At 42.4% G+C, this 12,974-nt stretch overlaps 1 protein-coding gene across 1 annotated transcript; it reads right to left on the reverse strand.

The window, feature by feature from the left end:
- Nucleotides 1-6,449: 6,449 nt before the first annotated feature.
- Zbtb38 (zinc finger and BTB domain containing 38) lies at nt 6,450-12,713 on the reverse strand. Its single transcript, XM_035443873.1, has one exon. It carries the CDS (start codon nt 12,711-12,713, stop codon nt 9,141-9,143), a length of 3,573 nt encoding a protein of 1,190 aa, XP_035299764.1. The 3' UTR covers nt 6,450-9,140.
- Between the last annotated feature and the right edge of the window lie 261 nt (nt 12,714-12,974).

The following is a 12,974-nucleotide window of genomic DNA, read 5'->3' on the forward strand; positions in this document are numbered from 1 at the left end:
TGCTTTCTTATAAATGCTTGGGGAGTGGGGGAGTGTCTTTCATTACCAATTCATTCTAAAACCAGAAGATGATCCGTCCTAACCTTCAATCATGTTTCAAATCCAGTCCAACACCAAGTCCTGATTTTACCTCCTAAATGTCACCCCATTGTCACTGCAGATGTATACTCTGAGCCACCATCACCGTTAGCACCGTCACTTCCTCGGAGCTGTGTCTGGCCACCTCAGTCCTCCAAGGCATTTTCAGACACAGTTACTTTTTTTTTTGAGATGGGGGTGGGGTGGGGGGGTGGAGGGGTTCACTATGTAGATCAGGCTAGGTGTGAATTTACAGAGAGTCACTAACCGCTGCCTTCTGAGTACTGGGACTAAAGGTGTGAACCATGACCCCTAACCATAGACACTCTTTTATAGTATGACGGTGATTGAAATGCTTTCCCTTGGGCCTGGGAAGTTACTAAATAAAGTGCTTGCTGCTCAAGCATGAGGACCTGAGTTTGATTTCCAGGACTCACATTTAAAAAACAAAACCAAACTGGACAAACAATAGGGGAGCTCCTGTCTGAGAGAGGCTAATACTCCCTCTTCCAGCAATCATTAGTTGATTATGTTTTGTTTTGACAGGGGATGGGACCCCATGAAAATTTACCCTTTCCACATTCGCATGTCTGTTTACATTGCTATTGTTTTGGTCTTCTGTATTAATATCATATATATATATATAATGCATATATAATATATAATATATGTAACAATATATAATATATGTAACAATAATACTCAAAGAAAAAGAAGCTATCAATTTTGGAGAGGGGCCATGAGAGGGATTGGAGGGGGGTACCTAGAAGGGCCTAGAGGGAGGAAAGGAAAAGGGGAAAGTGATCTAATTCTATTTTAATTGGAAACGTATTTTTTTTTTTAAAAAAATAGGTGGTGTAGTGGTGCAAGCTTGTACTCCCAGCACTGGGGACGCAGAGACAAGCGGATCCCTAGGGATCACTGGCAGCCTGCCTACTCTACTTGTTGAACTCCAGGCTAGACAGAGACCCTGTCTCAAAGAAAACAAGGTGAATAGTACCTGAGGAACACCACCCGAGGTTCACCTCTGACCTTCACACGCACGCACCCACATGAACTCTTCAGCACTTCCTGAGAGGCTCTGCGTACTACATCCCTTTGTCCTTCAGGTCGATCTCAAGCCCATTGCTCCTGCTTTCTGGTCATGGCTGGCCTCCTGTGCACTGTGATCTCTTCAGGGGCAGACCCCAGCACACACCATTCCTGAGGCCCAGGAGCCCTCTCCTTGTTAGCTGTTATTCATCTTTAAGCTCTCAATTCAAATGTTACTTCTTCAAGGTCAGTTTCGGACATGTTGCCCCCATTAAATGGTCTCTTAGAACCTTGTTCTTCTTCATAGCACCTAAAAGTGGTTGCAATTGCTCATTTGTGTGTGTGTGTGTGTTTCCCACTGGATAGTGAAATACTATTTCCTGCTTCTCCTCCCGTATTCTTGATACCAAATGCAGTATGCTCCATGTGACTGAAACACGACTCTTGAATGCACACCCGATACCTGCTCATCTCCTGAATCTCTGACCATGTGTCTAGTTGTCTGTAGGTAACTCCATCCTTCCAATTGCTCAGGCTGAAACAATCATCCTTGATTCATTTTTCTTACATCCTGGTACCTAAACACCAACAAAAACTATAAAATCTATCTTCAGAATATACTCAATGTCTTCAACATTGTGTGCTCCCTATGAAAGAATATGGTTCCACTGAGGAAGTTTCTTGCTAATACCTTCATTGTGAACAGCCTAATAGACTGCACTTAAAAAGGAAGAATTAGAGAGGGGAACCTACAGATCAGAAAATCATAGCATGGACCCCATTGAATTCTGATTTAAATTATAAAAAAATCATGACAATTATGATAATATGATTTTTTAGGACTGGAGAGGTGGCTCAGAGGTTAAGAGCACTGGCTGCTCTTTCAGAGGTCCTGAGTTTGATTCCCAGCAACCAAATGGTGGCTCATAACCATCTGTAACACTGAATACATAATAAATAAATCTTTAAAAAATACATAATTTTTTAGAGATTTATTTTTGTTATTTTTAGTTATATGCATATATGGGACAGGGGCAAGAGAGGGTATATGCACATGAATGCAGGTGCCTGCAGAGGCCATGGGCTGAGCTGGAGTTACAAGTGGTTGTGAGCAGCCTGATGTGGGTTCTGGAATCAAACTTGGGTCCTCTTCAAGAGCAGTGTGTGCTGTTAACCACTAAGCCATCCCTGTGGGGGGCAGATGAAGTACTGAGTGAATGTACTGTTCACATGAGCACTGCCATGTCAAGGACCCTACTGCCTCAGACCCATGGGAAAGGCAAGACCTTCCCTGGGCAGGCTCCAAGGAGTGGCAGGGTCTTCTTCCCCTGGTCCACAATGCAGAAAGTGTCTACCACAGCATCCTTCTCCCAGACGACTCCAGGTCAGCTGCTCCCCTACAGAGAACCCCACTGATGAGCTCACTCACTCATTGTTTGTGTTGTGCTTAATAAACTCATTTGAGTTTCCAGGCTGCTGCTGGTGCATCAGCTGGCCAATCCCAGTCTTTCTGTATGTGTGTCTGTCATTTCTTTATTCCCTGTTTCCCAAGTCAGGTCACATCCAAAACCATGAAGGTCATGGTAATCTTGCTAGCCCAAGATAATAAAAAAAAAATATGTCGCTGATGGAATTTAATATGAAGTAACATTTTTGGGGGTGTGATATTTGTGCATGTGTACATGTGTATGTGAATGCATGCATGAGTGTGCATTCGTGCTGCATGTCTCTCTCTGTGTGTGTGTGTGTGTGTGTGTGTGTGTGTGTGTGTGTGTGTGTGTGTGCTACCATGGGGGTGCTGGGACTTGAACCTCTGAAAGAGTAACCAGTGCTCTTAACTGTTGAGCCATCTCTCTAGCCCACTATTTAACTTTTAGAATGAGCATAGTGGCATTAGTATACATGAAATGCTCTGCTGTCCATGAGCATAGCATTAGTACACATGAAATGGTCTGCTGTCCAGGCCCAGCTTCTAAATAATACAATAGAGAGGGAGAGCTAGGGAGGGAACAGCTAAACTATGATTGGTGATGAATGGTTGGCATAGATTATGGGTACTTGAATACATTTGAAAATTTCCACATCAAAAGATCTAAAAATATATGTCCAGAATGTGACATGCCCCTGCTATTTCTAGATTTCTTCTATTTTCCATTTTTAGCCTCGTCCAAGTCACTCACCTCCCACCCACCTATTTTCAATCTCTCACTTGCTTTCTGGTCTCCAGCCTTGTTCTCGCTGGTGTCAGTCTACTCCACTGCAGGAAGAGTGATTCTCTTGAAAGCACCAGATGTTTTCCCTTCCTGTTCAGGCCCTGCAAAGGGCCTCCCCTTGTTTGGGACTTTTGGTACCTCTCTGACCATGTCCCCTTCTCCTCAATCCCTCCTCAGCTCCACCACAGTCTTGTGTGTCAGAAGAGAAAGATCAATACAGGGCTAAGGTCCACAGAGACCTACTACGTGTCCTTTGCTTCCTGTCCAGCAGGCTTACCCAAACACAGACTTTTGGAGCAGTTTACATCCACCTATGGCTCCTTTGTTCTAATTATACCAACATGGACCTGATCCTTAAGGTGGGGGGTTCCCTCAGAACTTCTTTCTGCTCTGGTTTTGAACCCTTGGGAGCTCAGGCTCAATTTTCTAATTCTCTGTTGTTCTATCAGCCCCCCTTCATGAGATGTAAGTACCTGGAACACACATGCTGCCTCTTATATCTTTGTGGTCTAAGCCTTGATAAATTCACAGTATTAAGAATTAAGCATATTCAGGTGTAGATGGATTTTTTCTTTGGGCCACCAGCTAAGAAATAATGTGCATAGAGACTTATTATTAATGATGAAAACTTAGCCTTTGCTTAGGCTTGTCCCATTAGCTCTTATAACTTAATCTGTTTCTATTAATCTAGGTTTTTTCGTGTGGCCTTTTTACCTTTTTTCATTCTATGTATGTCTTCCTCCCGCACCTAGATTGCTCCTCCTACTTCCTCTCTCTTCCCAGAAGTCCTGCCTATACTTCCTGTCTAGCTATTAGCCGTTCAGCTCTTTATTATACCAATCACAGCAATATATCTTCACACCATGTACGAATATACTACAACATTAAGGCCCACCTGAAATCACAGCATGTGGGGAGTGGAAGGAAGGAGGAGGATCTTGGATTTGAGGCAAGCCTGAGCCACATAGCCAGACTCTGGTTTTTTTTTTTTTTTTTAAGATTTTATTTATTATGTATACAACATTCTGTTTCTGTGTATATCTGCACACCAGAAGAGGGCACCAGATCTCATAATGGATGGTTGTGAGCCACCATGTGGTTGCTGGGAATTGAACTCAGGACCTCTGGAAGATCAGTCGGCGCTCTTAACCTCTGAGCCATCGCTCCAGTTCCAGACTCTGTTTTTTAAAAAACAAATCAAAACCAGACAACAGCCAGAAAAGAACTCTGTTAGCATTGATCCAGCTTTTTAAAATCCCTACCTACAAAAGTTTATGTTAGACAAAAAATACCTATGCTATAATTACTCAGAAGGCATAACTTTTATCAGAAGACTAACCTTGATTTAGATAGAAATGTTTAGTGGAAACATTAAAAATGTGTGTGTGTGTGTGTGTGTGTGTGTGTGTGTGTGTGTGTGTGTGTGTGTGTGTGTATTCTGCCACAGCTCATGTGTGGAGGTCTGAGGGCAACCTGTGGGAGTCAGTTCTCTCCTTCCACCTTGTGGGTCTCAGGGATTAAACCCAGTTGTTAGTCATGGTTGCAGGCATTTTCACCATCTGAGTCATCTCCTTGGCCCATGATAACATTTAATATATAATTGATATCTTTGCTATCACTAAATAATAAATATAGCATTTCTAATATTACTAGGTTTTCCATCCATTGTCTATAATTGAAGAGATTACTACATGCTAACATACCTGCTCAGTTACCATACTTATTGAACAATTAGGGCCAAGGGGTGCAAACTAGGGAGGGATAAAGAAGCTCTATCCAGAAGAAAAAGTCAATAGATGACCAGGGCTTGTTGAGAGGGAGGGTTAAAAGGTCCTTAGATATAGACAAAATCCAAACTGGAAGTGCCCTTGCCTCTGCATGTGCAATGGAGTGAAGTCATATCACTGAGGTGGTGACTGAAATAGGAACTTTTAAAAATACATACCAATGGTGTTGCCTCACTTGGCTAGTTTTAAGTGCACTTAATGTGAGTAATTTAATTGCTACCAGCTCTTAACCTTTTGAGACAGGGTCTCTCTGAATAGCCCTGGCTATCCTGGAACTCACTGTGTAGACCAGGCTGGTCTCTAACTCACAGAAATCCATCTGCCTCTGCCTCCCTGCTAGGATAAAAGGTATGCATTACCATGCTTGACTACAAAGCTCTTTCAAATGTTAAAATGTTCTTCTAGACAATGCAGTTGGTTTTTAGCAGGCAAGTTATCGATTTTTGGGTAAATCTGGTTTGTTTGTCCTTCAAATAGGAAGTTAATGCTGCAAGGAGCCACTGGTGTTTAAAAAATTCTGAATTTCTTTGCTTGTGTTGGTGGATTATATTCTCTGACCCTCAGAAACCCCTTTCCCCATTTTCCTTTATGTCTGACTGCATTTGCCACAAAACAATCAGCTAAAGTTAGATAGATGTATAGTCTCTGACAGTGGAACATTTTTCTTTATGACATATGGCACTGAGTCAGACAAAGCCTCCTTCAGCCACTCCAGAAAAGCCTCTCTTTGAACGTTCAAAAGCTGCCCGACTTTGTCTTGGCCCCTCACTCTCCAGTTTACTATAAGCATTTTTGTTGAAAGGACTGAGGAAGTTCAAACATACAGACACTGGAATCAGGCAAATCATAATCTGTTTACTGGTGGGAATGTCTCGAATTTACCACAAAATAGGTGATGGGGTTCTCTTCAGAACTGGAGTTGATAATGAATGCCTGGATCTGAAGAGAGTGCTAAGGGCAGTGAATATAATGTGTTCTTTGTGAGACCAGAATACTTCCAAGTGAGTATCTCACCCTGAGGTAGCATCAACACATCAGGCTTACCCCAACAGCCAACAGAGCATTCAATGTCTTTCATTCAGTTTCTTTGTTAGTTTTGGTCATTCTGGTTGGCCTGGAACTCACTATGTAGATCAGGTGGCTTCAAACTCAGAGAGATCTGCCTGCCTCTGCCTCCTGATTGCTGGGATTAAAGGCATTTAGTATCACGGTTTATAAGTCCTAAGCATGTAGGAAACATTACATTGAACGAGTATTGTGTGTAACAAAGCCATGACTCACAAAGATGAAATAGCTGCACAGAAGAATTAACACTAAGACATTTAAAAAAGAGACTTAATGTAGGAATAAGCTATTTTAATCAAGCAAAACAAATTTATATTTATTATTTCTAAAAATAAAATTAAACCTTTCCAATCCTTAACATCTGCATTTAATAATATCTTCTAACCAAAATACAGATGCTAAAACAGCAAGTTACAATATATCTTGTACAACATACAGTATGTTCACTGTTTACACTTTAATTCTACTTGGTCGTTATGTACTTGATGCATACTTAAACACCACTCATAACATTTTCACAATCAACAAAAAAATGTAACCAGTTGTCTTAAATGGCTCTGCTATAAATTGTATAGAATATACAGAATTACAAAGTCAAGTATTTTATCAAAATATACACCCCTCCCTGAAACTAACACAAGCTATCAACATTTTAAATGAATAGTACAATTATAGAAAATATTTGCAAAATTATTTTTATGTATAAATATTCTGCCATATTTACTTTGGTCTAGAATTATCAGCATACAAGTCCACTTAAAAATATCCACATATAACGCCGGGAGACATCGGTACATATAATTTTATATTTGTAGTTAAATCAAAACAACTTAAATACATAACTGATTGCTTTATAATCACAACTGAGATAAAACAAATTAGTGGATCACAGGATTGCTTGTCATCTAATTATTAATTCAAAAGTGATTTTCATAAGCCCTTTGTGACTACCTCCTTAACAAAACACACGTGAATGGTGTGGGTGTACATATATACAATGGATAAAATAAAGATGAATTTGCTTGTATTTCCCCATTTTCCTCTAGTATATAACACTGCATGTAGGTGAAAGAAGGTGAACAAATGATAAACGCAGATACAATATTGGAGTTGCTTAACAACTACAGTACAAAAGGTCACCTTGAATCATGTCCTTTTTCCTGGGTGTTATGTTTTCTTGCCTCCCCAAACCACACTAAGTCTTCTTCATGGAGACACCACAACACTTGTTGCAACCAACTGGAGTCCTCTGAACTACTTCTTCATAACTTTCCAGCCTTGGATTTCCATCTACCAAATCCAGTGAACAGGAACGGCTGCTGGCCACTCTAGAACTGTGAAGTTTGCTCACACTGGTGACTGAAGGAAGGGTAGGAATGTGCTCTCCCTCCCTCCTATCCTGGCAGTTTTAACAGTAAGAATCGTGAGTTCCAGCTTGCCAGGATCCTAGTTCACATGAAAGGATACCCTGAAGGGCAAATAGACTTTTGAGGACAGTTTGCATCAATAGAAAAAAAAACGACTTAGAAATATGAGGCTTTATCAAGGGAGCTAGATGTCTGCAGACATAAAGTCAGTGCTTCGGAGTCATGTAGGTAAGGGCATAACCCTGTCCTTCCTCACCCTATCTCCCCATCCCTCAGAAACAATGCTGCTGTTTGAGGAAAGGGAGGTCATCACTTCCCCTTGTCCTCATGTCATCAGAGGGGGTGGGGGCTTCTGTTGTCCTTTTAGCTAGTATGCACCTGTGGGCTGCATTATCTCCAAGGTGTACAACTGAATTAGGCTTTCTGCTGTTTCCAAGTGCCTCTAACTTCATCACCACAGAGGTTATGTCTGGTACTCAACCTCTTGCATAACCCTTCAGTAGAATGGGAGACATCAGGATTATTTGACCCCTTAAGTCTGTGTGGAATAGCCCCCAACATCCATGGCCTTGGGAGGACTGGAAGACTGCAGAGAGTTCAGAAGAATTTGACCATTCTTCATTCTCTGAGGTGAGGCCATTGCAAAGGATTATACGGCATAGGTAATCTCAGGTAAGTTGTGGGAAGGCTCTCCCCATAGGTAAGGCATGACTTAGGTTTTGTGTGACTTGAGTAGACCAGTTCTTAAAAACAGCTCAGCCATACTTTAACAGTGCAGTATTCCATCGAGAAGCACACGCAAGCTCATCGGTCAGATTCCAAATGCTGTACTGATTTTGACACCAGTCCTCATTAACAATAGGTCTATTGCTCATTATTCTTTACAAGGGACACGGACAGTTAGTTAAAAGCTACAGTGATTCATATATGTATTTTACAATGTTTATGTTGCAGAAAAGTAGTTCTAGATGATGTATGAATGTCCTACTTTACACTACCCATTACATATTTTCAGTTATATTGTTAAGTATTTTGTAAATACCCATTGATTTAAACGAAGATTAATAGTGCAGAAACTGGATGGGAATAAATACTGTCATAGCTCATTTAGCATTTAACACATCTCAGAGATTCCATTTTCATGATTCTGACCCTTATTTTCTCCAGTGACTAATGACAGTTCAGCAGTCCTCATTAGCGCTCACCAGAAAGTTTTAAATTAGGCTAAAATTCAGCTGCTTTTTCTTACTGTTCAAAATACCACAGCTAAGAACGTCATTAGCCTTCACAAAATACTTGGGTCCTTAGACAATTCAGCTATTTTGTTTCTATGCACTCTGTGTGAAGTGAATGATAAAACCCAAAGTAGGTGTTAGGATCTTTTTTTTTTCTTTTCTTTTCTTTTTTTTTTTTTTGAGTTTACACAAATGAGAATTAACTTCCCCCCAACTCCTTTGTGACTGTTAAGAGAACAAAACTAAACTTTAAAAAACTAAAAAAAAAAAAAAAACCCAAAACAAAAAAATCAAAAACAAAAAAAAAGAAAGAAAGAAAAGAAAAACTCACAAACAACTTTTTGAAGACTTTTCTAACTGTCGTCACTGGACACTTTTAGCAAAGGTTTGTATATCATCCTTTTGGTCGCTGTCTTCCGAATCAGTGCAAAGTTGACTCTCCAAGAGATCTGAGTTTTCATGGCACATGTCATCTGTTTTCTCCTGCTTAGTTAAGGTCTTGAACAAATGTTTCTTTTGGTGCATTCTGAGGGCAGCAGCTGTTTTGCATATTTTGGGGCACTGGAAGCAAGCAAAGCCTTTCCCATCATGTTCCCGAACATGCCTCCGCTCATGATTCCTTTTTGTGGAAAGATATAAAAAGCCCTGAAAGCAGAACTGACAGTGGTAACGTTTCTCCCCCGTGTGGATTCTTTCGTGGATTTTAAGAGTCTCGTTCAATGTGAATGCCTTGTTACAATACTGACAGATGAACTCCTTCACACCCAGGTGGATGCGCTCGTGTTTCTGTAAGTTTCCTTGCACTGAGAAGCACCGCCCACAGGTCTTGCATTGGTATGGCTTCTCTCCAGTATGGCATCTCATGTGCATCTTGAGCGTGGACGGGCTCTGGAACTGCTTTGCGCAAAGCTCGCAGATGTAAGGCTTCAACGTGAGATGCTGGTGGGGCTTGCCTTCGGCTTCCATCCCCCCTGCTTTGTCGCCATCACAGAGCTCACACTGGAGTTTGGGCATCTCTTTATTTTCTTCTTCTTCAAAAGCCTTATCCGGAGGTGGCTTTACCTCTGCACGATCCAGTTCCGCTGGGTATCTGCACCTACCGCTGGGGCTTCTGACCCCGTGCTCCTTCCGCCACTTAACTTTTCTCATTTTTCTCAACTGTTTGGATTTCTTCTTGGGCTTGTAGTTGTAGTATGGGCGCCACGGCTTATCAGTGGAATCCTGGTCACTCGCGTCATCAAATGCTTCACTCATCTCTACGCATTCAGCCTGGCAAAGCCCAAGGGGGCTGTCCCCATGGGTTTCTGGGTCACTCTCCTGAGGCAACGACTCCTCCTGTATTTGATACTTGGGTTTCCTCCCTCTTTTGTAAAACAGCTTGGACCCAAGGATATGCCTTTTCACAATGGCTTCATTTCCAATTTTCACTGTTATCTGGCAAAGGGGTGCAACATTGCTATTTGTGGAGGTGCCAGGCAGAGCAGGTTTTGCAATGTAAGTTTCAATTTTGCTGGTTTCTTCAACGGCATTTGTGGTTTTGCCCAAAGACCCTCCTGGGTCAGCAACGTGTTTTGCCTCCTCTGTTATTTCTCCCCTGTTACATGGAATAGCTTTCTTTTTCTCTTTAATGCTTTTGGGTCTGCTTGCAAGTTTACTGGCTTTATCTGCCTCAGGTTTGCTATCTTCTTTCAGGGATGGACTGATGACTGGTTGTGAAGGGGCCTTGTCATTGCTGCTGGTCAGGGCAGCAAATGTATTGCTGTGCTTAATCACCGATGAAAACTGGCTGCTGTGCACAATGACCGAGGGCACCGAGCCACTGTAGCTGATCACAGAGGCTGACTGCTCACTGCCTCCACCCATGGTCGCACCATGTGTGGGCTCTGCCTGGAGATTGGCACGGACGGTGGAAGACACTGATGCCTCAGTTGAATCAAAGTTATTGACAAGACCAGTTTTCAGTGCCTCCTTTTTCCATTTGGTGCCTTCTGCATTTTTTACTTTGGCAGAAGTGAGTGTGCCCTGATGTGCAGGTGTTTCCACTGGGATGGCGGGGATGCTGGTCAAGGTGTTTCTGCCATCTTGGAAGTTCAGTGTGGGCATTTCAGAGCTTTGCGAATTTGGAACAACAAATGTATCTGGTGCAGACTCGCTCCTTTGACTGTTTTCTCGAGAACTTTCGTAGGAAGAATTCCGGAAGCTCTTATAAGGTGCCCTCTTGCATCTCATAGGCAAGAGCCTGTAAAGTTTATATGGGTAGACATTAGGTTTTAAGCCTCCATTTGCAGTTTTTTTACTGATGGAGAGTCTGTGATCTATGGCATGAAAAGACTTCTGATGGTTTTTTAGTATGTAGTAGGTCATAAAAGTTTCAAGACAAAATATGCACTGGTACCGCCTCTCTCCAGTATGCCAGATCTCATGCCGTGTCCTGTACTCGGCCAGTGCAAAGACCTTGTTGCAGTAATGGCAAGGGTATGTTCTTCTCCACGAGTGAACATTTGCATGCCTTCTGAGACTGGATAAAGTCACATAGCTACGTTTGCACACAATGCAACTATAGAGCATCTGCCCATTCACAAATTTCACTATGTGGTCAGCGTCTGGCAAGGCACTCCCAGCGCTGGAAAGTTCACCAATGTTATTTTCTGGTACTAAGGATTCTGGATTTGGGAATGAACTTCCATTTTGTCCAATAGTGGGATAGTTTTCTAAAAACTGTTGGTTTCCTCCTGGGATGGGCACATGGCTAGACCTCATACAGATGTGTTCATGCCGATCCAGCCTGTTGAGGGTGGTGAACTGCTTGTTGCAGTACTTGCACACAAAAGGTTCTTGGGTTGGCTTGTGGAGCTGCATGTGGGCACTAAGCAGTATGCTGCTGTCAAAGGATTTGGAACAACAGCTGCAATTATAGACGAGGGGAGGGACCTCGGCTGCTGTTGGGCCAGGAATATCATCAGAGGGTTGGTTTTCCTCTTCCCTGGTAAAATGGACATCTCCTTCCTTGCTGGGAGGTTCTGACTGTGACAGAATCGGAGCTGGCTGTGGACTTTTTTCTTGATTAACCTCTGGGCTGGTTACTGGAAGCAGTGGTGTCTTTTCTGGGGTTGAGTCAGATTCCTGGGATTGGGTCTTTGGCTTTCGGCATGGCTTTACTTTTGTGACAAGAGCTTCGCCATTTTCTTTTCCCGTTTTACCAGATAAACTGCTGTCATGTTCCCGTACAGGCTGATTCCTGTAAGCCTCAGTGATAGAAGAAACAGCGTACGAGTGTTCAGCAAGTGTGCGGACAGGCTCTGCTTCGTGGCAGACATTGGTCCTCTCCTGGCAGAGGCTGGTTGTTCTCATAGAATCAGACACTTTTTTGAAGCTTGCCCTCAAGTCCAGTGGAGAAAACATGTTATTACTATTTTCCGTTTCAATGATGGAAAATGCATTTGTGATCCTTGGCCCATTAGTAATGGCTGGTTCTTCGTGCCTTTTTTCATTTTTTTCCTCTTTAACCACGCCCTTTTCAGTAATGCAGACTACATAGGGACCTGGGGAATTTGAGAAGTTGCGGTCACTAAGGTCTTCCAAGAATGATATTCCCAGCTTTTTTCCCGCAGCTGCAAGATCAGTGACAGTTTCCTGTCTCTTGACCACAACAGTGGAGCTGTAGATATAATTAAGTATTTCTGTAAACACTTCAGCTTTCAGATCATCCAGCTCCAGGACATGGCTAGAAATACAGATTGTATGGCTCCAAAATATATTTTTGAAATAAAGGCTTGAGGCAGCCAAGACATTGCTGTGAGCTTTAAACTTGGTGTCTTCCACAATGATGGTGACATCGCATAAAATGCCTCGGATGCGCTGCTCATTTAAGATGGAGAGCACCGTGTCACTGTGAAAGTCGTCCTTGAGGTCCCTGGAGAGGGACATGACTGTCATCTGAAACAAGAAACAAATGGTCAGGGGGCTTCCATCAGTGACTTGTTCATTCCTAGGCTATTTGCTACTTTTGGGGAAAACTGTTTCCTTGCACGTGAAAACTTGGACTTTTATCTCATCCTGTTGTTCTTCCTGAGACTTGGAAGTCAACATTAGAAGCCCAACCTTCTCGCCCCAGACTGTTTCTCATGCCATTGCTAGTAGCTGTAGTTGGAAATCCTCCCAGGACTCCTTCCTCTGTCTTCTACGAAGTCTTAGCTA

The sequence above is a fragment of the Cricetulus griseus genome, chromosome 4, assembly GCF_003668045.3.
Source record: "Cricetulus griseus strain 17A/GY chromosome 4, alternate assembly CriGri-PICRH-1.0, whole genome shotgun sequence".
Lineage (NCBI taxonomy): Eukaryota > Metazoa > Chordata > Mammalia > Rodentia > Cricetidae > Cricetulus > Cricetulus griseus.